The sequence below is a fragment of the Crocodylus porosus genome, unplaced genomic scaffold, assembly GCF_001723895.1.
Source record: "Crocodylus porosus isolate Cpor-Errol unplaced genomic scaffold, CroPor_comp1, whole genome shotgun sequence".
Taxonomy (NCBI): Eukaryota; Metazoa; Chordata; order Crocodylia; family Crocodylidae; genus Crocodylus; species Crocodylus porosus.
This window is the reverse complement of record NW_017728913.1, coordinates 28,468,851-28,492,647: the sequence shown is the minus strand read 5'-3', so window position 1 is coordinate 28,492,647 and position 23,797 is coordinate 28,468,851. Positions and strand designations below refer to the sequence as shown.

General features: G+C 42.6%; 1 protein-coding gene across 5 annotated transcripts in view; it reads left to right on the top strand.

Moving 5' to 3' along the window:
• GPM6A (glycoprotein M6A) overlaps positions 1 to 23,797 on the top strand; it is a 382,272-nt gene that overhangs the window by 144,981 nt on the left and 213,494 nt on the right. For 2 of the 5 annotated variants that reach the window (XM_019534632.1, XM_019534631.1), the window contains exon 2: positions 5,812 to 5,853. The exons of 2 other annotated variants lie outside the window; for them this stretch is intronic. In XM_019534632.1, coding sequence (XP_019390177.1) covers positions 5,812 to 5,853 — 42 coding nt within the window. Of the gene's footprint in view, positions 1 to 5,808; positions 5,854 to 23,797 lie in introns of all 5 variants that reach the window. One more of the 5 variants, XM_019534630.1, reaches the window with a different exon arrangement.

Here is a 23,797-nt window from a genome sequence, read left to right as displayed (position 1 = left end):
TAGACATAAACATAGCTGCAAAGCTTTTTAAATTAATAGCCAAGACTTTTTGTAGTAGTAGGCCTAAGAACTGCTTATGTTGCTATCAACACAGTAGCTGGGCATTTATGCACATACTTTTCTGTCCTGTGATGTGCTGAAGATCCCCCACTTTGGAGCAGACTCTCTGCCATGAGCTGAGGCAAACTGTGCTGCACCACATGCAGTTGTAAAAGTGGCGAAGTGCAGGTCAGCATGCAGGAAATGGCAGTGGTGCACCTTTGAACTAAAGCACCTCTGATGTGTTTTAGTTCAAAAGCCCACTTCTGCCACCATTTTGTCAGCTTTGACATGTATTTCACCCTTTATACAACCACAAGCATCGCACCACTGCATGCTTTTCAAAGCGCCTGGCACTGTGGTGCTTGCATGCCTAATAATGCTCTTATTGCTTTAAATTTTGCAATGTTTTGCACCGTTTTGGTACAGCCCAGATCATCAAAATGAAACTGAAATGTTGATGCAGGTTTGGGGAATGAGTTCTAGTTTATTATAATGCTATTCAAACATTTTAAACTAATCCAAAAAGCCTATGTATCATTATGGCTAATGGAAGTTTTGCCAGCATAAGAAGAGGAGTGCAGAATCGGTTGAATGAGGTGTAAAGGCTGCAAAATGAAGTGTTAGGCACAGTTCCTGCCTTCCTTCAATAGCTCTGCTAGTATTTGGAAGCTGCCAAGGCGTACCAAGGCTTTTACCTTAATCTATGATAACTTTATGAAATCATAATGTAGTAAAAGCGCTGGCATAATTATAGCATAATGGTGAGCAGGCCTTTTAGGTCAGCTGTGTTTTTGCTAATGGTATACACTAGATTCTCCCCCATCCCCCATCTGGCACAGTCATTAAATATTGAAGACAGGGGAAGCTGTTGTGGGCATTTGGAGTATTTTCTTGGCTTTGTATGTGTTTGGATGTAGGGATTTTTTTTTCCACCTTGAACTGCTGTGCATCAACTGTGCCATCTGTGTCATTGGTGTTTCCAGCATATCTCCTATTATCACCAGGCATACTCTCTTCAAAAAGCTGAAAGCTTGTATCATATTATGTATCTGTTGACTGCCTCATTACTGTTAGATTCCTGCTCAAGCACCTTTCTCTTTCTTGCGTATTATTTGAATGTGAAAAATAAATTTGAAGACTATATTTAAAACACTAAATGGCTTATTTTTAATTATATGAATATAAAAATTGCCGAAACAGGCCACCTATGCCTGCTACAGGGAAACAGGAATCATATGCACATACTTAGCAAATTATCTTTCATAATGTAAGTCTGTCCCCATTATCTTTTCAGATTTATTTCCCATGTATCTAAACATTTCAGTGGATTATAATTTTTACAATTATCTTTTTAATATAGGCTTGACTACATTTGATTCAGGAATGTAACAGTTTCCAGCAACTAAATTTTGCAGTATTTTCTGGTATTTCATTATTTTGTATCTTGTTTCTTTGCTTCCTCATAATTACTGATCATTTTTGAGTAGCAACAAGCTCTTGCAGTTTAGAAGAGAGACCGTCTACTTTGTTTTGTAAGACTGAGAGCACTACCAGTTAGGAATAACCCATCCTAAGCTATTCCTGTGTTCAAATTCTTAGTCAAGGCAATGGAGTACCACGTTGATACAAAATTAAATTGTTCTATTGTTTTATTGTTTCATTTCTAAACAGATAATTTTACTAGGCTGCTTGCAGTCCTTCAGACAGCACAGCATGTCCTAAATATAACAGGCAATATAAGTCATTATTATGAATTATCGAGGTTGTTCTTGTGCATTTTGTTTTTTAAGAAAATAGTAACCTTCAGTGTGATACACTATATCTAAGAATGTCCTTATAAAGTGTGATGAGTAATCATTTGGTTGGTGCTAGAATGGAAAACAGAACTTATTAAAATGGAAGTTAGTTATAAATCCTATAAATCTTGCATAGCCAGTAAAATTTAGTAAAGTAAAAAATATAGTACATTTGCAAGAAATGTGTGATGGAATATACCTCCTCTTCATAAATATAGAGTCAGTATATTGTAGATCTTCCAGGTCACATCGGATCTGTGCAATATTGTCAGCATATTAAAACAATTTATACATTTTTTATTTTAGTGATGGCACAGAGGTAGTGGTAATATATTTTCTTTTTTTCTGTACGCAACTGATTTTAGTGTTGTTTATATTTTCCAGACTATAACAACTTGGTTTTTGGTAACTTTATGGTGGTTGTTTCCAAAGACTATACTCTCTTTGTAAAGAAAAAGTTAACATGAATCTTTTTTTCCAAAAGTGTGAATGATTTTGTGTGTGCTGGGGTGGAACAGCATTTGTTCTGTCAGTGTCACAGCATTTATTTTAATCTCTGAATTAATTTTCTTTGGTTGCTAGGCAATTTTTACTTTATAGTTTTATTAGAAAGTGACTAATTCAAGTTGATTTTTAGTTCTGAATCCTCAATTGTTTCCTTTAACCTTGACATGATTAGGAATGTACTCTAGCATGGTACGATGATTGAAAACAATATTTATGTTAATGGATAATTTTATGAATACTAATAATAAAATGCCTAAGTGATGGGGGCCTTGTCCTGTACTCCTACTGAATACCAAGCTTTCACTGAATTCAGTTGAAAAGTAAGGTATTTGGGAAACGCAAGGTTGAGCCTTTTTTTAGGTAACTTTTCAATGTCTAATGTGTTGGGATTGTGAGTGAGCAGTTTTTGTTCTGAACCAGAATCAGAGAGTCCATTTTGAATCCAGTCATGTTCACTTAATTATCTTGGTTATTCAGATTTTAAATGCATTCACCAGATTTGTCCCATCTTTTAAACAGGCACATGATCATACAAATTAGTGACAACTATAATAATAAAAATTACTACAGTATTTTACAGTGATGATATAGCTCACTATGATTTGATATCGATTTGTCAGTTTATGTGTAACACAAGTTACACATAAATTGGTATAAGTGATCAGAAACTGGTTCAAATCTGTAACACAGCAGAAGTTCAGTGCAAATAAACCATTTTTAAAATGGCCAAAACTGATTTAAGATAAACTTGGATGGATGTCATATAAAATTTAATTGATTTAGGCTAAATCAGCTTATTGCATTTCTGTCTCAGATCACCTCCAGATTCAAGTCAATTCACAGTCTCCTAGCATCCCAGGATGATTCATAGTTGCTAGGGTTGGAAGAGACCTCAATGGATCATTGAGTCTGAACCCTTGCCAGTGGCAGGAAAAAGTACTGGGGTCACGTGACCCCAGCCAGGGGTTTGTCCAGTCTTTTCTTGAAGACCCCCAAGGTGGGGGAGAGCACCACCTCCCTTGGAAGCCTGTTGCAGATTCTGGCAACCCTAACCATAAAGTTATTTTTGATGTCCAACCTAAATCTACACTCTATCAGCTTGTGGATGTTGTTTCTGGTTATTGCAAGGGGTGCTCTGGTAAACACAGAGTCTCATATTCCCTGCTGCTCCCCACCCCCCAGTGAATTTGTATACTGCCACAAGATCCCCCCTCAGCCTTTTCTTGCAGAGGCTGAAAAAGTCCAGGTCTCTCAGCTGTTCCTCATAAGGCCTTCCCGGCAGGCCTCTAACCATACAAGTGGCCCTCCTCTGAATCCTCTCAAGGTTGTCCACATCCTTCTTGAATTGTGGTGCCCAGAATTGGGCACAGTACTGCAGCCTGTGGCCTGACCAGTGCTGCATAGAAGGGTAGCATCACTTCCCTGGACCTGTCCATGAAGCGCCTACTAATGCATGACGAAGTGCGGTTAGCTCTGCTAATTACATCGTCACATTGACAACTCATGTTCATCTTGGAGTCAACAACCATTATGTGATCTCTTTCTGCCTCTGTGCTGCTGAGAAGCTCATCCCCCAGCCTATAGGTGCTGGTGATTCCCTCTCCCTAGGTGAAGCACCTTGCACTTGCCCTTGTTGAATTGCATCCTATTGTTCTTTGCCCACTTCTCTCCAGGTCCACCTGGATTCAGTTTCTTTCCATCAGTGTGTTTGCTTCACCGGATAGTTTGGTGTCATCTGCAAGTCTGGACAGGGTGCTTTCCACGTCCTCATCCAGGTTGCTGATGTAGATATTGAACAGCACCTGCCCAAGGACTGAGGCTTGGGGGACCCCACTGCCCACATCTTTTGAGGATGCTTTGCATCTGCCCATAAATCCTCCCTCAGAGGGTGGGTGGGCTAGCTTTGACTCAAGCTTTCTGCTCCAGCTGGGTAGGGAGATATGCTTTAGAGCTCCCAGGCTTCTGGCCTGGGCCACTGAAGGCACGTGGCTGTATTTCTGGAATCAAAAGTTAATGTCCACTTGTTGATTGGTTCAATCTGTGCATTTTAGACTAACTTGTGAAGATTGAATCGATTCAGCCTTGGGCTTTTGACTGTCTGTACTTAGCTTGAGAGTCTTGTTGACCCCCTGTTGTATACAGAAGTGAGATATGCAGCCAGCACTCTTAAGGTTTACTTACAGTAGCAGGGGGTTTCCCAAATCATTTTCTTCTTATCACACCTCACATTAAGTTATGTCTGCTTTATTGCTTAATCATGACCTCTGGTGATGGCTGCTGTGATGGTGGTTTATCATTTTCAGCACACTGTGACACTGGATTATAAATCCCATGATGCAGAAGTGTAAAGATTTTATATTGCAGTATAGGCAAAAGAGTATACTGAGTTAGCGAATGCTTGCTTTTGCCTTCATACTGTGCCCTATGGCCTACATTGCTTATTAAGGAAAACGAGTTCCATGTGATGCTCCAAAAATCCAAGCCACCAAGTAGTTGTTCTTCAGCAAATAGAAAACAAATGAAACAGCCCCCATATCTCCCAAAAGACTACCTTGATGAGTTCCAAGAGAATGCAGGATCGATATATACAACCAGTATACATATCCTGACCCTTTTCCTAACTTGGGAATTCTCCTATTACAAAAAAGTGAAAAAGAGACAAAATAGTTTTGAGACTCTTCCATAGTAAGTAGTAATAATCAAAAATTTGTTGTAAAATAATGATGCTGTTTTTTTTCATTGTGGACTTTTTCCTGTACAGATATGCCCTGTTTTAGCTTTGTGACTGATCAAACTGAATTTGCAGGAAGTCAGTATCTGATTCACACACTAAATTGATAGAGTCAAGATCAGTTCTCAGCCATGCTACAGATTTCCTTTGGGAAAGTGACTTGAGTTCCTGTCATACTCAGTCATCAATGTACTTTCATAAAACTCCCTGCTAACATTTCTGTGCCTCAGTTGCTCATCTTTTAAATGTAATATGATTCCTCATGTCTTCCCATCTTTTAGTGTCTTGTGTGTTGTCTATCCTTAGAGTAGGGCACGGCCTCTCACTATGTTTGTATAGTGCCTAGCAAATTGGGATGCTGGTGAAACCTCTCAGTGATACTATGATTTAGGAAAATATTTATTGGATGTATCGGGGTCCATAAAACTTGCAGCCATTAGTACGCAGTCTTCCTTAACAGAGGCTATGGTGAAAGATTATTGGGGTGTCATACATTCAATACAACTGTTTGGTTTGGACAGTCCCTTTTAGTGGTTGCTCACTAACTGTTAAGCAAAAATGAGAACAACAAGGATATTTAACAGTGTTGTGCATGTGGTACACCCGCTGTTAAAAAAGAAGGGTGGTAGACATCTGATTTTTGGTAGTTGTATAACGCAAGTTAATGTTATGTTGCACGTCTGGCATCCCAGTATGGAAAAGTACCTATAATATATCTTTTCTTTACTTCAGCAGAGCAAACACCACGGTTTCAAGCACTTCTTAGTGAAAGTACAGGTAATACTTGAAAAATTCTATCATCAATATTATATGGTAATTAACCTACTAGGAAATGTGTGTCGTCTTTTTTTTAAAGTGTCCAGGAACATTGAGTGATTTGCCCCTCCCTCCCCCCAAGTTATTAGCCTTTTGCTAAAAATATGCGTTTCCTTTAGATGAATGCCTATTTTCTGTTAGTATGATCATCACTAAAATTTCAACTACTACAGTGGCTAGGAAATCTATTCTATACTTTGAAGCTAGAAAGAGATATTTCAAATGAACAACACCTATCTGTTAATTAAACCTGGGGGGATTTTGGCAGACCTGTTTCATAAAACATGCCCACAGCCAGATCAGTGCTGGAAATGCATAATTATTAAAGGGAAGGATTTGGTGCAGTTGCATAGCCCTATTCCCACACAGGGATCTGATGAGCATTTGGAGATAAATACAAACATTTCCCTGACAGTAAAAATTTTGCCTGTGGTACATGTGCCACATTGTTGATGGACTGCTTGAATAGAGAACAGGATACAGGCAATACAGAAGAGAAATCGGGTCACATTGATTTTATTTCAGTGATTGGCACTAGACATAGCATTGCCACTTCTTCATGCTTATTGGAGGGGTTATTCCAGGATAAAAGAAAATCTGGAGTACATTAGAAAACTCTATGACCCATCTTGCATGTCTGACTTCATTCAAAACTAAACCCTTAGGTCATGTACATGCAAACATCTTCAGTGACTTCAGTGGGAGTTCAGCCATGATTTGAGCGCAGTATCTGACCTTTAACTGTCACCCAGCTTAGTTTGGGATATATTTTTCTGGGATATTGGAATGTAACAAAACTGGCATGTTTAGAATTCATGTAGCATCATGCATTGCATGAGAGAGCCCCTCACTGTCTCCTAATTGAAGCTAGTCTAAGTCACCAGCCCATAAGAATATTGACAGAGCTGAATCAGTCCTCTAACTCTCAATCGAAATGCTTACACTAAAGGATGATTTTCCAGTATCTCTGGTTGATTAATGAATTTTGCCTAACAAGTGTTAATTTTTAAATGATGTTTTCAGCCTCATATTCTAATCAGGTTTATTGACAAAAGTGCTAAAAGAGGCAAGAATAAGGATATTCCTGGCTTAGGAGGGAATCATTACTCTGGTTTGTAATCCCTCAGAAAACCTGGAATCAAGGAAATCTGAGGTCTGTAAAGGTTGTCACCATCCTCCATAATCTTGTACAAAAATGGATGAGTCAGAACAGATCTATCTGCATTTAAGAGAACAGACACTTTCCAAAGTCTGGTTCTCTGAGCAGAAGCCTTTTTTCTGTGCTTCTCTTGGCATGAATACATGGCATAGTGTTCTCACAAGAAGTGCAGATGAATGGGCTGAATGTTTTAGTGAGCTTGAGTAGCTATAGATCTGGTTCACAGATGGAACCCAAAGCACCACCAAAACTTCCAGAACTTCAGCAACCCCTGTTCTCTTAAATGTGAAATCATTCTTTGTCCACAGCTCTGCACAACCCTATGCAATTCTGACTCATCTTATCAATAATGTGACCATTCACAAGGAGAAAATTAAACAAGTTATTGTCCAGTCCAGTTACTGTCCAGTCTGTTTCAATGAGCATTACAATATGGGGACATATTATACAGATAAGCAAGCCTTCTGTTGTCCTCAGTATGGCCAAGGATACATTTCAAAATTTCTTCTTGCTACTGACCATGAGATGTGGCATGAATTTGCCACTGGCACTCTAGCTGTCCTTCCTCTTGTTTCTTCTTTCACAAGCTTTAAATATACAGTACTGACAAATAAAGGAACAAGGGAAGAGAGCACTTGGGGCCACTCTTTTGATGGTTATGGACCCAATTATTCGAACGTATTATCATTATTACTGTGACTGTTGGGAAAGCAGTATATTCTGAGGGGGCTGTGTAAATCTCGTAAGTTCCATTAAAATCTTATAGTCGGTGATCAAAACAAGCTCCTGGCTTCAGAGAAATAAAGAATATCTCAGCCTCAAATGGTAGGAGGCAAGGATCAGATTGTGACAAAGGAGTAACCTTCCCCACCTCTTACACCATCCCAAGTATTAGGCCCAGGCTAGCCAGCTGTACATGTAAAGCCAGACTGCGCCTGTGGGGTTTCTCTGGTTGTCATCATTTGAATGAGCCCAGTGGACTTCTCAGCAAAAGGGGTGTGAAAGCTACTGAACATTTTCAGCTGCGGCAATTCCAGGATCACTGCCAGGAGGAATCTGAGAAAGCCCAGCTGGGTTTTTGTGATACATCCTTTACATAATATTAGCCAGTCTTCTCTCACACTCAGGAACAATAACTTCTAGACGCACTGCATTTGATTCATTGTTACAACAGGTAGCACAGTCTTTATATTGGGAATTCTTGTTGTTTCTTTATTTTGAGTCTCAAGTTTACTTGAAGGCTCCTATAGCTGTGTGATGACATAAGGAGAATGTCTTCTATTATCATTTTAGCTAAGTAATTATCTAGCCTTTGTGGCTGGAGAATAAAGCTTGAAAATATTGAATGCTTAAGCCTTGAAAACTGAAAGCATTTTCATACTTAAGATCTCATGTGTGTTCCTGTTTTCATGCTTTTTAAAGTCTTACCTGTTATCTGAGAATATTTGGGGTTGGTGCACTGTAGGTTACGTGAATGCTAAGGAAGTATTTGTGGTGTATCCAACTTGCATTTCCTCTATTCCAGCTGCAGTGGAATGAAAAGCATTTGGAAAAAGTGGGGTTCTCCCCCTTTTGTTACTATATACAGCACTTGAGCTATTATTTTTGGGTGGCGGGGGTTCACTCTGATCCTGCTGCTGGTCCTCTTCATATGACTCCCTCTGATTTCAGTGAATCTGACTGTGCACCATGAGTGTCAGGTTCTAGGCAATTGAAAAGCATGCCAGTGATTCTGTTGACTTTATTGGCAGGAGAGTCAAGACCGTTTACAAGCTGAATTGTTGAAATGTTATAAATGTTATAATAAAGAATGCCCCAGCATCTTACCCGGTGTCATGTAAGGTAGAGAAGACCAGTGAGGTAGCTTTTGCCAACCAATATAGTAACAACAGTGTAGGATCTCTGGAGAATACTAGTAAAAACACTAAGTAATGAGCCTCGCTAATGCACTGACCTGTGCATCACATTCCCTGGGGGGGCATGGTTTGCAGGTTGTGTATGCGCTTATGAGTATCTGTCCCGCTGGCTAGCAAGTATACCATGATGAGCAGAAAGCACTTGCCAGGGATGCATTTCCGTCCAGTGAAATAGCTCCATAGCTTTATTTCTGAGTCTGGCTGTGAGAAATTCTGGCATTGTCAGCAGGAGCCTTTGCAGCAGGTTGCAGCTAGTAGCGTCTGTTTAGCTTCCTCAATCAGTCATGGCAAGATTCAGCTCTTCAGATTTACTACTTGTTACATTTTTAGCTGTCGTATGACCACCTCATACGCTTAATCATTTCCCAGTCCCTGGGGGTGTGTTTATATGCTTGCATGGAGATGCAAACAAAAAAAAGTAAAATATGAAAACACTGAATTGTAATAAAACTTGGCACATTCATATGTGCACATACACTAGGCATAACATTTCCTGGAAGCCTGCCTTCAGAGTTAGCAATAATGGCAGGAGACTCTTAACCCAGTCATTGTCAGGGCAAGAGATAAAAGTGAGTACAGTAATAAGGACCAGGCCTGTTGCAATTTGGCACATCACCAGTTATGATAGAAACAGCTAAGGACGTTCTTGCAGTGCCTCCAGGTACATTTATTAAATGAAAACAAGGTAAGAAAATATAACAGCCAGGAGTGTGTTCCCGATGGTGTTCTCCAGCTCATGAAAGCTTGAGTGAAATGGCTGCACAGTACTTTGCAGATTAATACTTTTATTGAGGCCACCTTAGTAAGCTCTCCACAGTACATACAATGCTCTCCAGAACAGTGAAAAATATAGCCAATATAGTAATAGGTTGCTATCATTTCCAAAGATTAATATATTCATGCAGACTCTAGAGGCTTGCTATAATATAGATGAGACTAGAAGAGGACGTGATAAATGTCACTGAAAAAATCCAGCAATAATATGTTAGAAATCTGTTATACATTATGCATGATTTTATTGAAATCTGCATGTAACCACTGTGCTATAGTTCATGTTGCCCCTAGTATTTGAGCTATCCCCTTCATTCTTGTTCTAAAACCAAACACCCTTTCCTTATTTCATCACTCCTGGAGACCCATATCTTCAGCAAGAAGCATAAGTGAATCTTACAAAAACATGTACATCTGTGTATATAAAATGTGTGTGTGTGTGTGTGTATAAAATGCAGTAAAACAAGTGTGCTGACCCCTAAACAGTTATGAAAACATGGTTACTCAGTAACTTCCCAAAATACAACTGAAAATACAATACATGATAATAGATATTGCATTGTAAAGGTATGGCATTGTAAAATACATTTAGGAATGTAGGAAGATATTTTTCCAAACTTCCACAAATGGTGAGAAATTTCCTGATCAAAGAGGAACACAGCTCTTATAGAACATTAAGAGAAGGAAAAAAAAGCTTCACCGCACAATGGGCTGTAAAATGTAGATGATTGAACATGTGGATGACTAGAGCACAGTTGTTTGGCATTCTTCTGTATGTATTTATATGTATAATATAAAATATGTGCATGTTGAGAGAGAGGGAGGAAATATTAGATTGTGTGGGATGGCATACAGTTTTTATTTGAGTTTGAGATGGCTCCATTAGTCACAATTAGTGAAACCACTGGGGTGTGCAGATCATTCTAAAGGAATATCAGTAAAATTGTAGAACACTTTAATTATTTTGTATATGCTACTAAAACTATATTTAATTGACAATTTAGGGAATTTTCAGGCTTTTTCTTTTGTTCTTTCATTTATGTATGATGTGAAGCAAAGCTTATAACGGTAAATTAATTATTGTAAGTCCTATGGAAGTAAAATAGGAATGAAATAAACATTCAAAAGAAATAACTTTTTAAAAACACCATGGGGTTTAACAGGGAATAAATTATTTCCATAAGTTTTTGGACTATCCTTCATAATTCTATAGCAGATATATAAGATGTACTTAAGGATGGTCTGGAAATGGACCCTTCTGGAATGTGTATCACTAGAAAAGGGAATATACTGCCATTTCAAGAAGGTTTGGTTCTAGTTCTACAGGATCTCAGGAAGTTGAACTTTAATGGCATAATATTTTTTATAGTTAGAAAACTTTTTGATGTTTTAAAAGACTTAAGCTTTCTCTGAAGCCCTGCACAATTTGATTTATGAATCATTTGGCAAGACCTCAGGGAGGTGTAATTTTGGGGAAGGGGTACATCTGGGAGGGGAGGAGTGTTTCCCTGGCAGGTTGATTTAATTAAGGGCCTTGTTACACCCTGCCCCACCTCCACACCCCCCTGCCTGCTCCTCCCCTGCTTATATGTTGCTGCCTGTGCTGTCTGCCCCAGGGGAGCTGGCAAGGAAGGGTTAACCTGTCTCCTTAGCTGCCACTGCTAGGCTGCTGCTCTTCTCTGGGCTGAGCCCACCCACAGACCAGCAGCTGTGGCAGTGGTGGTCAGGCAGGCAGGTCAACCCTTCCCTGCCTGCTCCCCCAGGACAGACAGACCAGGCAGCCACATGTAAATTGGGTGGAGGGGTGGGGGACAGTGAGCTTGGATCTGGGACACTCGGGGGCAATGGGCTTGATCCAGGCCAGCGGGGGAGGGGGAGGTGGGGGGAGGTGTTTACACTAAGGGCATTTTTACACATGCAAGTGCTGCATACCAGGTGCTTTTCAAGGTGCCTGGTGCTGAGTCGCTTCCAGTTGTATAAGTGGCAAAATGCGCATCAGCATTGAGAAAATGGTGGCGGCGCACTTTTGAACTAAACCACATAGCTATTTTAGTTCAAAAGCACACCACCACCATTTTCTACATGCAGATGTGCATTTCGCCTCTTATACAACTGCATGTGGTGCAGTGCAGTTTACATGAGCTTGCATGCAGAGTAGACTAAATTAATAGAGTCTTCTCCATAGTGGTGGATCTCTGGCACATCACACGACAAAAAGATATGTGTATAAATGCACTAAGGTGTAGCCTAGATTGTAACCTTAATGTGACATGAGCTGGGTAAAGCAGTTCAGAGATAATTCTGCCCTAGAATGGTATAACTTTGAGCTCCATAATCAGTGCTGAAAGGTAGTTACAGGTATTAATGTGCAGACAATCCAGATGTTACAAGCTCCAGGAGCTGCCCAAAATTACTGTGCAACAATGCCCTATGAAAAATGTGGCAAGTGAATGAGGTCAGAGGACATGGATTAGTGGGAAGAGAGCAAGTGCAGTGGTCTGAGGACCTCAAAAAATGAATGTGGGCTGCAATTTATCTCATATATGTTTATTCATAATCATTCATTTTCCCCATTTACTTGATTATTGTTAGAACTGCATGTTATATGTATTTTAATTAAACAAACACCTCTTCCCTAAAATAAATGCAGTGTGTACACCTGAAATGGCTCATTAGCTCCTACCATCCCATCCACAAAAGCAACCAAGTCTAAGCATGGCAGTGTAGCTTTTGATTATGGGTAGGGTGAAGGGAACAGAGGAAACCTGTGTTCAGAACACAGAAATAATTCTTGGCACAGGTAGGGGGTAGTGTGATTTGCCTTCCTCAGATATGAGGTAAGAGAGGACAGTATCTGGACTTGGACATCCATAATGGCTTTTCAGGTGGGATAAGATAAACCTTTCTTGGGCAGGATTGCGGGGAGGCCAAAGAGTATCCTGGGGGGGATACAAATTGGTGTTGTGGAGGAGAGAAGACAGAGCCTGTTACTGCAAGGGAGCAGGGGCTGGAATTACGGCTGGGAAGAAGGGGGTGAGGAAGTGTTTGGTCAGATTTCCCTTGTGGGGAGGAAGACCATTAATTAAAGCTGGTAAAAGATGACAGGAGCCTGGCAGTAAAGCAAGACACTGACATCTCATTCTAATCTACCCTTTTTCATACCTCTGAGTTGGAAGTGTTGGGGTTTCACTGTACTTGGTTATGGGGAATCTCAAACAATAGTTTGGACCTTTTTTGGTTCCACACAGCAGGGAGGGACGAAGTTCACTAAGCCCAGAGGCTGCCTTCTAGGGCATTTTAATGACCAAGAAGCTGCCAAAATGTAGGGGTGGCTGTAGACATGCGAGGACACTGCTCCAATGTGCTGTAATTACAACGTGCCAGAGAAGACTCAGTTAATTGAGTTTGCTGGAGCATGCTAATTAGAGCGTTCTAGCAGCCTCTGTGTCTTGTGTATTCAGTGTCTCCGTGCTTCAAAATGGGGTCGGGGCGCTTTAACTAAAGCTTGTCACATGAGCTCTAGTTAAAGCACCCCCACTGCCATTTTGAAGTGCAGGGCACTGAATATATGAGATGCTGCAGGCATTGTAATTAGAGCGACTGTCAAAGCTGCTTTAATTAAGATGTCCCCCACCCCCAGAGCACAGGTAAAGATGTCTCTAGAAGTCTCTGTTTCTTTGTCTAGGATCTTTCTTCCCTGTTCCCACAACTCTGGGACCTCAGTTACCCACCAGTTTCATATCCTACCAGAAATGGCCTGTCAGAGTTGTATATAATGTATTCCTGTTTCTAGGCTTCTCATCCAAGGGAGGGACACAGGGGATGTCAAGATCTCCAGGGCAAAAACTGCATTAGTGTTTGTGGTTTGTTCAATGCTTTGTATGTTGTTGATTAATAAATAAAATATTTGCTAGGTACCGTGGCTTTAAATATATAGGTACACTATAGTATTTTTAAAAGAAATACTTTTCTGACTGACATTGATGCATTTGTTTCTATATGTTTATTTTAGTGCCATCAGGATGTTATATTGTATCCTTATATATCCAGAGGTGTCCTTTAAAAAAAAAAAGTAACTGCCATTTGCTGCTTTAGCAACTGCATCCGTTTTGCAGAGCAGATTGGATTCTATTGGTACTGAATGACAATCTAGGCACCCTATAAATAATGCTGCCTGCGGCTCACTGCTTTTTCTTTTCTCTCTCCCTTTTTAATACGCGGGGTTGTTTTGTTTTTTTAAGTAAAATATTCATTTACTTATGTCACTGTGAACTAAAGTTGGGTTTATGTTGCAGGACAACATGTCACGGTCCCTGGACTGTATTTGTTTGTATTACCTGTTCCAGCAGCATGGCTAGAGCATGTTTGGATGAACAGAGGTGTCTGGTGTTCCTCATTGACTAAAAGTGGATTGGGAAGGAGGTGGAGGGGAGGCATGAGCTCACTACAGTCCAGTGCACTAGTCAGAAGAGTTAGTCTGGCATGAGGAGCAAAGTGAAACCTGAATCAAGCCTGCAGTGAGTAATTTTCATTTGAGATTAAGGGAAAGAATAGTCTCTCTCTCTCTCTCTCTCTCTCTCTCTCTCTCCCCCTCTCCCTCTCCCCCTCGCATTATAAAATAACTGAGCAGATGTTTGGTATATGCAGTGTTTCCAGCTCTGGTGTTTTTATTGGGAGTCTTATGATTCTTGGCATCTTTCCTGAAGTGCCAAATGCTGGAATCATGATATTACACAAGAAGTTTCAGCTTTATTTATTTTCTCTAGCATTCATGGATGAATAGAAAAGCTTGAAGATATGGAATGTATCAGAAAAGCTAAAGAACAAGGTGGCAAATAAAAATAATTGATTTTTAAAATTGAAATAAATAAATAAACTTGCTATCCTAAAATCAGTATAATCATTTTGAAATGAGGGGGAATGACTTGTGATCATTTTTAGTGCCTGAAGTTTGCAGTATTCAATGTAGCCTTACTTGCAATGGTTTCATCAACCATATGAGGAAAGGGAGCTCTTCATTCCTTATGGTTACTGCCATAGGCTCAGGCCAGACTTCTCTGTCTCTCAGCTGTTCCTGTTAGTGGGGTTTCTTCACTTCCTAGAAGCAGACGATGTGAGAGTCTCTGAACACACTCAGTAGCTTTACCTCTAGAGGAGCTAGATGGGGGTCAGTTGGGTCTGGGAGAGGGTCATGGAATGCTATGTCTGGGAGAGGGTCATTGGATGCTATGTCCTATGATTTGAGGTGTGGGTGGTTAGGCATCTGAGTAGTGAGGTATCAAATCTGCCTGCTGAGACAGGAGAAGGGCATATATATATGTGTTGTGTGGATGGAAAAGTGAGAAGAGAGAATTGGTGGTTGTTGAGACTGCTTCATCAGGAGGATCCTCAGCTGCTCAATGCAGGAGGATGTGTGTGTCTGGAGTAGTTGGAAGGTCAGTAGGAAATGCCTGTTTCCATCTTTCTTGTTGCTTCACACACTTCCTCTGATCCCTGGCTGCCACCACATAGTCCAGCATCTAGGTGGCCAAAGGACACAACACTGCAGCCCCCAGAGCTGGGTGAAATTTCAGCAGTTGTCTCTAACAGATGCAGGATATGTGCTGGGAATGGGAATGGCACACCAGAAAGGGAAGACAGAAAATACTACATCTGCTTCTAGCAGAGAAGGCTTAGTTTTTTGCTTTATCTTTGAACTCTTGGCCCAGCAGTAAGGATTAGTTGTCTTGTCATGCTGTGGAGGAATGTGTAGACTCATACTGTAACAATGCTACATGGCTTTGAGAGCAGCAGCTATTACATTTTGCCCAATGGCAGTAATGGCACTAGTGGGCTGGGTGGAGCACCAGGCTTGGGCATTGTCTCCCACACCTGGGGGGGGGGGCAGAGGGGGAACCAGAATCGCCTCCACCCACCTTGGGAATCTTTGCCATAGCCCTGCACTTCCCAGCTATAGCAATCAGGCAGCACAGCTCCTCACCGAGTAGTGCATTTCAGGGGTGATTGAAATGGTGCCTGCACCCTCCCCTCCCGCCTCCCCCACTGGGAATCTGCCATGGCAAACATGGTCCTGTGCACACCTGGGCAGGGAAAGTGAATAAATGGGGCAACAGGGGTGGTGGCTTCAGGAGCCACACCATGGAGCTGCTGAAGCTGCTGGGCAGTGAGCCTGTCCTCAGCAGCAGCAGGAGCCCAAGCCTGTGCAACTACAGCAGCAGCAGCTCCTGTCTGAGTGCAGATCAGGTGCTGGTAAGACCCTTTCTTCCTCTCCCTCCACCCCTGCTTGCCAAAGGTCTGAATAATCCCTGTACATGCTGAAGTACCTCATTATACCTTTCCCCAATGGTAAGGGTTTTTTTGGTGAGATCTTTTATTGGACCAAGTAAAATATCTTTTATCAGACCTGGAGGGAAGGGTGCAGGTGGGCAGGGAGCAGATACTGGAAGGAAGAACCTGTGCACTGCCACTGCTGTCCCTGGCTGAGCCTAGCAAACTGCACAACTGCTCCTAAAGCTTGCAGGTAGATCAGGGCAGGGCAGCTCTGGGACTCCTTTGTGCCTGCATCAAGTGGGGACAGCAATGGTGGGGTGAGTTGGGTTCCTTCTAGTGTCTGCTCCTTCTCAGTGGGGAACACCAGGGGGTGGGGTGGGCAGGGAGCTGGTGTTGAAAGGAATCTGTATGATGCAGCCCTGGGTGAGCCTGGCTCCCTGTGCAGTTGCTCCCTGCAGTGCCCAGCAGGAGAGCGGCAGGAGCAGCTGTGGAGTTCTACCCATGTCCGGGTCAGCCAGGAATAGTGGTGCAACACGGGTCTCTTCCCTACAAGCTCTGATTCCTGCCCACTGCCCTGTGCCTCCCCAGAGTGGAGGCTCCCACCAGCCCTCACTCCCATTCTCTCATGGTCTGAGGGGGCAGTGTGCTACCCGCTGTTTAAGGAAGTCTAGATCCACCCATGCTTATAAGAACTGCGAGGTCTCAAATGGAGTGACTGTTCTGTGAAGAGTGTTCTCCCAGAAGTGATTGTGTACTACTATCCTTTATCATTTTTCTGTGAGAGTTCATTCCATGGCTGTTTAGTGTTACCCACAGAGTTCTTAAGAGAGTATTTAGTAAATTCATGAAATGCCTTTCAATAATGGGAATGCGTTTAAGATGACAGAGAATCCAGAACTACCTACATATGGATGGTTGGTGGGTCAGGGGTAGGTTTCAGCAGGGGACTCTGACTTAAAATACAGTCCTTCTTTATTCCCTTAGCTAAGACTCCTTGTGAATTGTTGAGCAGGAAAAACCTACCTGCTGAAGAATAGCATTCTATCATTTCAGTCAGTGTTACCTAGCCTGTAGTTGGATTAGTGTGTATGGGCACCTACATGGAAGTGTGGAGGCCACTCTAATGCACAGGAATTCCAGCATGTCAGAGCAGACTCAATTAATTGAGCAATTGCCATGCTCCAGAAACCTCCTGCATCTTGTGTATCAGCATCCCCACACTTAAAAATGGTAGCAGAAGGACTTGATCTAAAGCTCATTGAAAGAACTTGAGTTCAAGCACCTGCAACCCTGGAGCACATGTAAAAGTGCCCTTTGTGTGCAAGGCTATTGTGCTTTATGTTGGCTTTCCTGCACATAATTCAATTTTTCATATTTCACATGTGAAACTTACAGTTGTGGTATTCTCTATCCAGACATCACATGAACAATAAGATGAATACTCTTGGTTCAGAAGTTGTGACAATGTACTTAGTTGCTAACTCTGTATGTAATAAAAGGGAGTCATTTTCAGTCTTCTTCCTGATGATGGCTGTTATTATGGATGTGTTGAGAACAGACTTGGGTGTCCCCCTGAACCACATGTATATCCAAGATGCGCATTCTTGCTTGGGAATACCTGAAAATAAAGCATATATATGTAATTCTGGAATTAAAGGCCATCAAACTGACCTGCAGTGGTATTCCCGCCCTTTTTGCAGAACTCCCAAGTGGAAATCATGGCAGAAAACACATCCATAATGCAATAAATAAACAATACATACACTGATAGTTTTCTGGTAAAATAGTGCCATCCACATAGTGTAATTACATGGTTTCTGCACCAGTGATTCTCAACCAGGATGAAGTGGCACCCTGGGGTGCTTTTAAATCCTTTCAAGGGTGCTACAAAATGCTACATAATGTTAGCATTGTTGGGTGTGCAAACATGGTTCTCAAAGTAAACCCAGAAATTTCAAATAGGCATTCAGAGTGTTAAAAACATACTGAATGGTTCTGGTCTTTCTGAATTCTTTTCAATACAGGAATTGCTTTAATATTTTTCTGTTGTCAAAAAACAAGTGAAAAGTAAAAGCTGGCATGTTTCAAGAGATGCCTTATACCAATAAAGGCGTGCTTTTGAGTTTAGCAGAGTTGAGAACCACTCCTCTACACTTTCCAGGGATAAACATAAAATAGTATGTTTCTTGATCAAATGAAAAATAGCTGGAAATGTATCCTAGACTAACATTCTGCTATCCAAGTGTCTTCTCTTGAGGGTTTCAATACCATCTGACTCATATGGAAGGATGTGAAGATGATTTAGCTATAGGAGCTTGGAGTTCACAGGGACTGCAGAGGTGGTTTATTGAAATCTCCATGTCAATACAGCTTTAAAGATATACAACTAGATCTTTTCAAAGGCTTATCAGATGGACACGTGCAGGTGAATTTTAACAGGCATGGCAAGGACAGCATCTTTGAGGCTGCTGACAGACAGTCAGTTAAAGGCACAATGGTATCTGGTCCATGATCCCAACAATTGCTTCTCCTGCAATGACATGTGTGCATGGCAGGCAGTGTAAAAGTGGTCTGGGGAATCAGATCTCAATCATGCCATATTGCTGGTTCAGGGGCAGCCCAGGCTTCCCCTGCACCACCATGTGGTATTCCTGTGGCTGGGAGTGCTGGTCGACTGATTGGCTCTTCTAGCTGTGGAATTGAGGGCCATGGCTGGGGGTCCTGATCAGGTGATGGACACTCTACAGCTGTGGGAGCGCATGGGAGCCAAGGGCTGAAGGTACTCCCACAGCTGAGAGCTCATGTTCATGCTGACCACTCTCCTCAATGTATGGTGTGATGGGAACTAGCCACAAAGTTATATATATTTTTGTAATCATTTTATGCCTTATTTACTATTTTATTGCATCATTAACTGAATAAACATGTGGCCAGGTTAGTGCTTAAGACGTGATTAACTGGTTAATCATGTTTTAAGTGTAATGCCTGCTGGGGGCATGAGACTACAGACATCCTATTGCCACATTGCAAGTCTCTGTTCCAAAACATGACTGACATCCTAAAGTTTCTCTAAGAAAAGTTCACTAATAATTTTATCATGGAAAAACAATGTATTTTCCTTTAGTTTCATTTTTGGAAATGGCAGAATTATTTTCATTGAGACTTAGCAAAAAAACTGTAGCCAGTGGCAGACATTTGTCATAGATAATTTCATCTACAGCAGTTAAGTTTGGCAAGCTATGAGCTACTAATAATAGGATGTGAAAAGTGCCAAGTGACCTTAAATATCATATATAGTAGTGGTTGTCAAACTTCTTAAAGTTATGAAACACTTTAATATTTCTTTTTCTGCTGCAGAACTTCTACCCCTATCCTAAAGACTAGTGCCAAGCTAGGCAATTTGACCTGGCAATAGCAGTGTACCATCTGGCCCATTCTGCCATTACCCCCAGTCTCTTTATGGAGCCCCTGATGATCTGTTGTGCAACCTCAGGATTCCACAAAATATAGTTTGAAAACCACTGAAATATAGTTTTGAGCAATTGGATACATGTCAATAAAATATTAGAACTGAAGTATAACATTAAAACCCCAGTGGTTGCCACTGCATATAAGCCGTTTCTCATTGCTACTAAAGAATGGTCACAAGTAATCCTTGCCATGTTCTATAGGCAAACCTAAAGTACCTTAGATTATTTTGTGTGATAATTGTTAACACAAAGCTTTATTCTTTTAATGATAACCACCGTTTCAAGGTACGAACACATATAATGGGTTTTACAGATTGTTTGTGCTTTATAATTTAACAGTTCATGTTCCAAATGGATGTGCAAGGCCTGAAAATTGTACAGAACTTCCTATATCAACTCTTAATTTTCTTTCCCCTTATTTATGAATTAGCAGTTAGCAGTGTTAAATATTTTCTAAGTCCAAGACTATAATGTACAAGAGACACTGTATTCCTGCCTGTTGCCCTGTGGGGTCAGGCCAACTCTCAGGATCTCAATATTGCGCTGTTAGACAGGAGGGTGTGACACAATTGCACATATACAAACACACAAATCAGTTAGGTGCATACACACACACACACTACCAGCTCAGGCACATACACATCCAAACCAGCCTAGGCACATGCATATCTATCACCAATTCAAGCACATATACACTACACACTAAAAATTAGACAAAAATCAATTGTCAATACCCGTATACTCATTACACGTACATAGATCACTAATTCATATATCATGCACACAGTTTATATTTATACACACACGCTCACCAGTTCATACACATACAACCCACCTACACATAGGTAAGTTCCTAACTTGGATCGTAGGTATGTATGTGTGTGCTTGGGGTACCTGGGAGAAGGTTAAGGTGAGAGAGAGAGAGAGTTAAAGTGTAGGGAGTGAAAGTTGCCAGAACCAGGATTAGAACTAGAGAGAAGCTGACTGAGGAACTGAGGCTTGGGTTTACTTAAGATCAGGTGGCCTCAGGGTTACTGGAGATCACTGGTGCATGGGAGGGGGGGAAAAAAAAAAAGCCTGGTGGAAAGGAAGAGACAGCCAGGAAAGAGAGAGACACAGAAACCTAGGAGCTTGGGGCTGGAAACTGAGGCAGACAGCTGAGATATTGGGGGTGATGGGGGCAGATAAGTGGTGGCAAGGAGGAGACTGCCAGGAAAGAAACTGAGGTTGCTCATGGGAAAAGGCAGTGGGGATTAGACAGTGGCAAAGAAACAGGGGGTTTGGAGGCAGAGAGGAGCTCAGGACAGGTGTTGGAGGTGGCAGTGAGCCAGAAGCAGGAGAGGGAGAAATGAGACAGAAGTTAGAGGGGTGAGGAGCAGAGATTGGAGCAGGGCCGGAAACGTAGCAAAGCAAAACCCAACTCAGGGTCCAAATAACATGTTTATTAAAGAGACAACACACTACACAGCTCCATGAAATTATTGGCTCACACGCACATGCACACACACACACAAGCACTCACAATGGCAGCAGGAGAAAGATACTTAGTGAAAGGGCTAGAGTCCAGGTGGGGAAGAGAAACAGAGTCCAAGTCCTTGGTTGAAGGGGGGGTGAGGGGTGATAGCTGTCCAGGCTGGGAAGGGGTCCTTGTCCAGCAGGTGTTGTCTGGAGGGGGGTCACTGGCAGGGCCTCTGGGTGGATAGGTGGTGTGCCATGGTGCTGGTACAGATGGAGAGGGTGTCCCAAGGAGTAAGTCTTCATCCCCATTCATTCAGGAATCAAGTTACGTAGGAGGGGTAGGTGTGAGTCATGGGTTACACAACCAGGCCTGGGGACAGGATGGACCAAAATAGAAACTTGACATAACTTATGCTAGCTGACATATGTAGGCCTGAATCATATCGTACCAGTAAAACAGTAATATGGAATTTAGGAGATTAGTGGGAGAGGCACTGAGGGCCCAAAAGGTAGAGGATCTAGGAGTCCATGAGGGATGGTCATACCTTAAGGGGACAATCCTCCAGGCTGAGAGAAAGAAGGGGGGTAAGAGTTCTCTGAAACCGCCATGGCTCAGCAAAAGCATTTGAGAATGCCTGAGGGCCAAAAGGGAGGCGTACACCCGGTGGAAAGGAGGGGCTATCACCAAGGAGGTATACTCCTCCTTGGCTCGTGAGTGTAGGAGGTCTATTAGGAAGGCCAAGGCAGAGATGGGGCTCAGGCTAGAGACCAGGATTAAGGACAACAAAAAGTCCTTCAAATACATTGGGAGTAAGAAGAGGGCACCAGATAATATAGGGCTCCTGCTAGACTCAAATGGTAATCTTGTGGCAACGCCAGACAAGAAAGCCGAAATTTTTAACAAGTTCTGTTTTCTTGGACAGGGACCAGGACATCTCTCCCACCACAGGTAGGGGCAATCTTGGGTATAGCACTGCCAGGCCTCAGGTCTGTGCAGATGTAGTTAGGGATCTTCTGGAAGAGCTGCATGCTTTCAGATCTCTGGGCCCTGATGCCCTCCACCCATGGGTGTTGCAAGAGCTGTCGGGGGTCATTGCTGTGCCCTTGGCCTGGTTGTATGAGCGATCATGGTCCATGGGCCAGGTGCCCAGAGATTGGAAACTAGCTAATGTGGTCCCCATTTATAAGAAAAGGAGAAAGGAGGACCCACTAGGGGCCAGCAGGAGAGGTTATGCTTAGGGGCAACCAACAAGGGTTCATTAGAGGCAGGTCCTGTTAGACCAACTTGGTGGCCTTCTGTGACCAGGTCACCAAATCCTTAGATGCAATGGTAGCAGTGGACGTAGTCTTTCTGGACTTTAGGAAGGTCTTCGACACTGTCTCTCACCCCATTCTTATTAAAAAACTGTGGGACTACGGCATTGACACGCACACAGTCAAATGGGTTGCTAACTGGATGGAGGGCTGCACCCAGAGAGTGGTAGTGGATGGGTCATATTTGACCTGGAGGGATGTGGGCACTGGGGTTCCGCAGGGCTCGGTCCTTGGGCCTGCACTGTTCGGCATGATCAGTGACTTGGGTGAGGGGGTAAAAAGCACCCTGTTCAAATTTGCCGATGACACTAAGATGTGTGTGTGTGTGTGGGGGGGGGATGTGGGCATGCTAGAAGGGAGGAATAGGCTGTAGTTGGACCTAGACAGGTTACAGGTGTGGGTGGATGAGAATAGGATGGGATTCAACACTTACAAGTGCAAGGTGATGCACCTGGGGGGGAAGAACCACCACCATATCTACAGGCTGGGGAATTCCCTTCTCATCAGTGCAGAGGCAGAAAAGGATCTTGGAGTCATCACTGATGCCAAGATGAACATGGGTCACCAGTGTGAGGATACAGTCAGGAAGGTGAACCATGCCTTGTCATGCATCCACAGATGCATCTCAAGCAGGTCCAAGGAAGTGATCCTCCCCCTCTGTGCAACACTGGTCAGGCCGCAGCTGGAGTACTGCATCCAGTTCTGGGCGCTCCACTTCAAGAGGGATGTGGACAACATTGATAGGGTCCAGCGGAGGGCCACTTACATGATCAGGGGGCAGCAGGGGAGGCCCTACGAGGAGAGGCTAAGGGACCTGAACCTGTTCAGCCTCCACAAGAGAAGGCTGAGTGGGGATCTAGTGGCCTGTTACAAGCTAATCAGAGGGAACCAGCAGGCATTGGGGGAGTCCCTCTTCCCCCGAGCACTACCAGGAGTGACTAGAAGTAATGGTCACAAGCTGGCAGAGGGTAAATTCAGATTAGACGACGGGAAGCGCTACTTCACTGTCAGGGTGGCTAGGATCTGGAACCAACATCCAAGCAAAGTGTTGCTGTCTCCTACCCTGGGGGTCTTTAAGACAAGGCTAGACAAACGCCTTACTGGGGTCGTTTGACCCCAGTACTCTTTCCTGCCTTGGCAGGGGGTTGGACTTGATGATCTGCTCAGGTCCCTTCCGACCCTGAAAACTATGAAACTATAGATCCATAAGCCTCAAATCGGTCTTGGGAAAAATCCTTGAAAAAATTATCAAGGATCACATCTTTGAGGGGCCAGCAGGGGAGATTATGCCCAGGGGAAATCGACATGGGTTCATCAAAGGCAGTTCCTGCCAGACCAACCTGATGGCCTTTTATGACCAGGTAAGTAAATCCCCGGATGATGGTGTCTCCTTGGATGTAGTCTTTCTGGACTTTAAGAAGGCCTTTGACACTGTCTCTCACTCCATTCTCATTAATAAATTGAGCGACTGTGGCATTGATGCCTACACAGTTGGATGGGTCAAAAATTGGCTGATGGGGTGCACCCAGAGAGTGGTAGTGGACAGG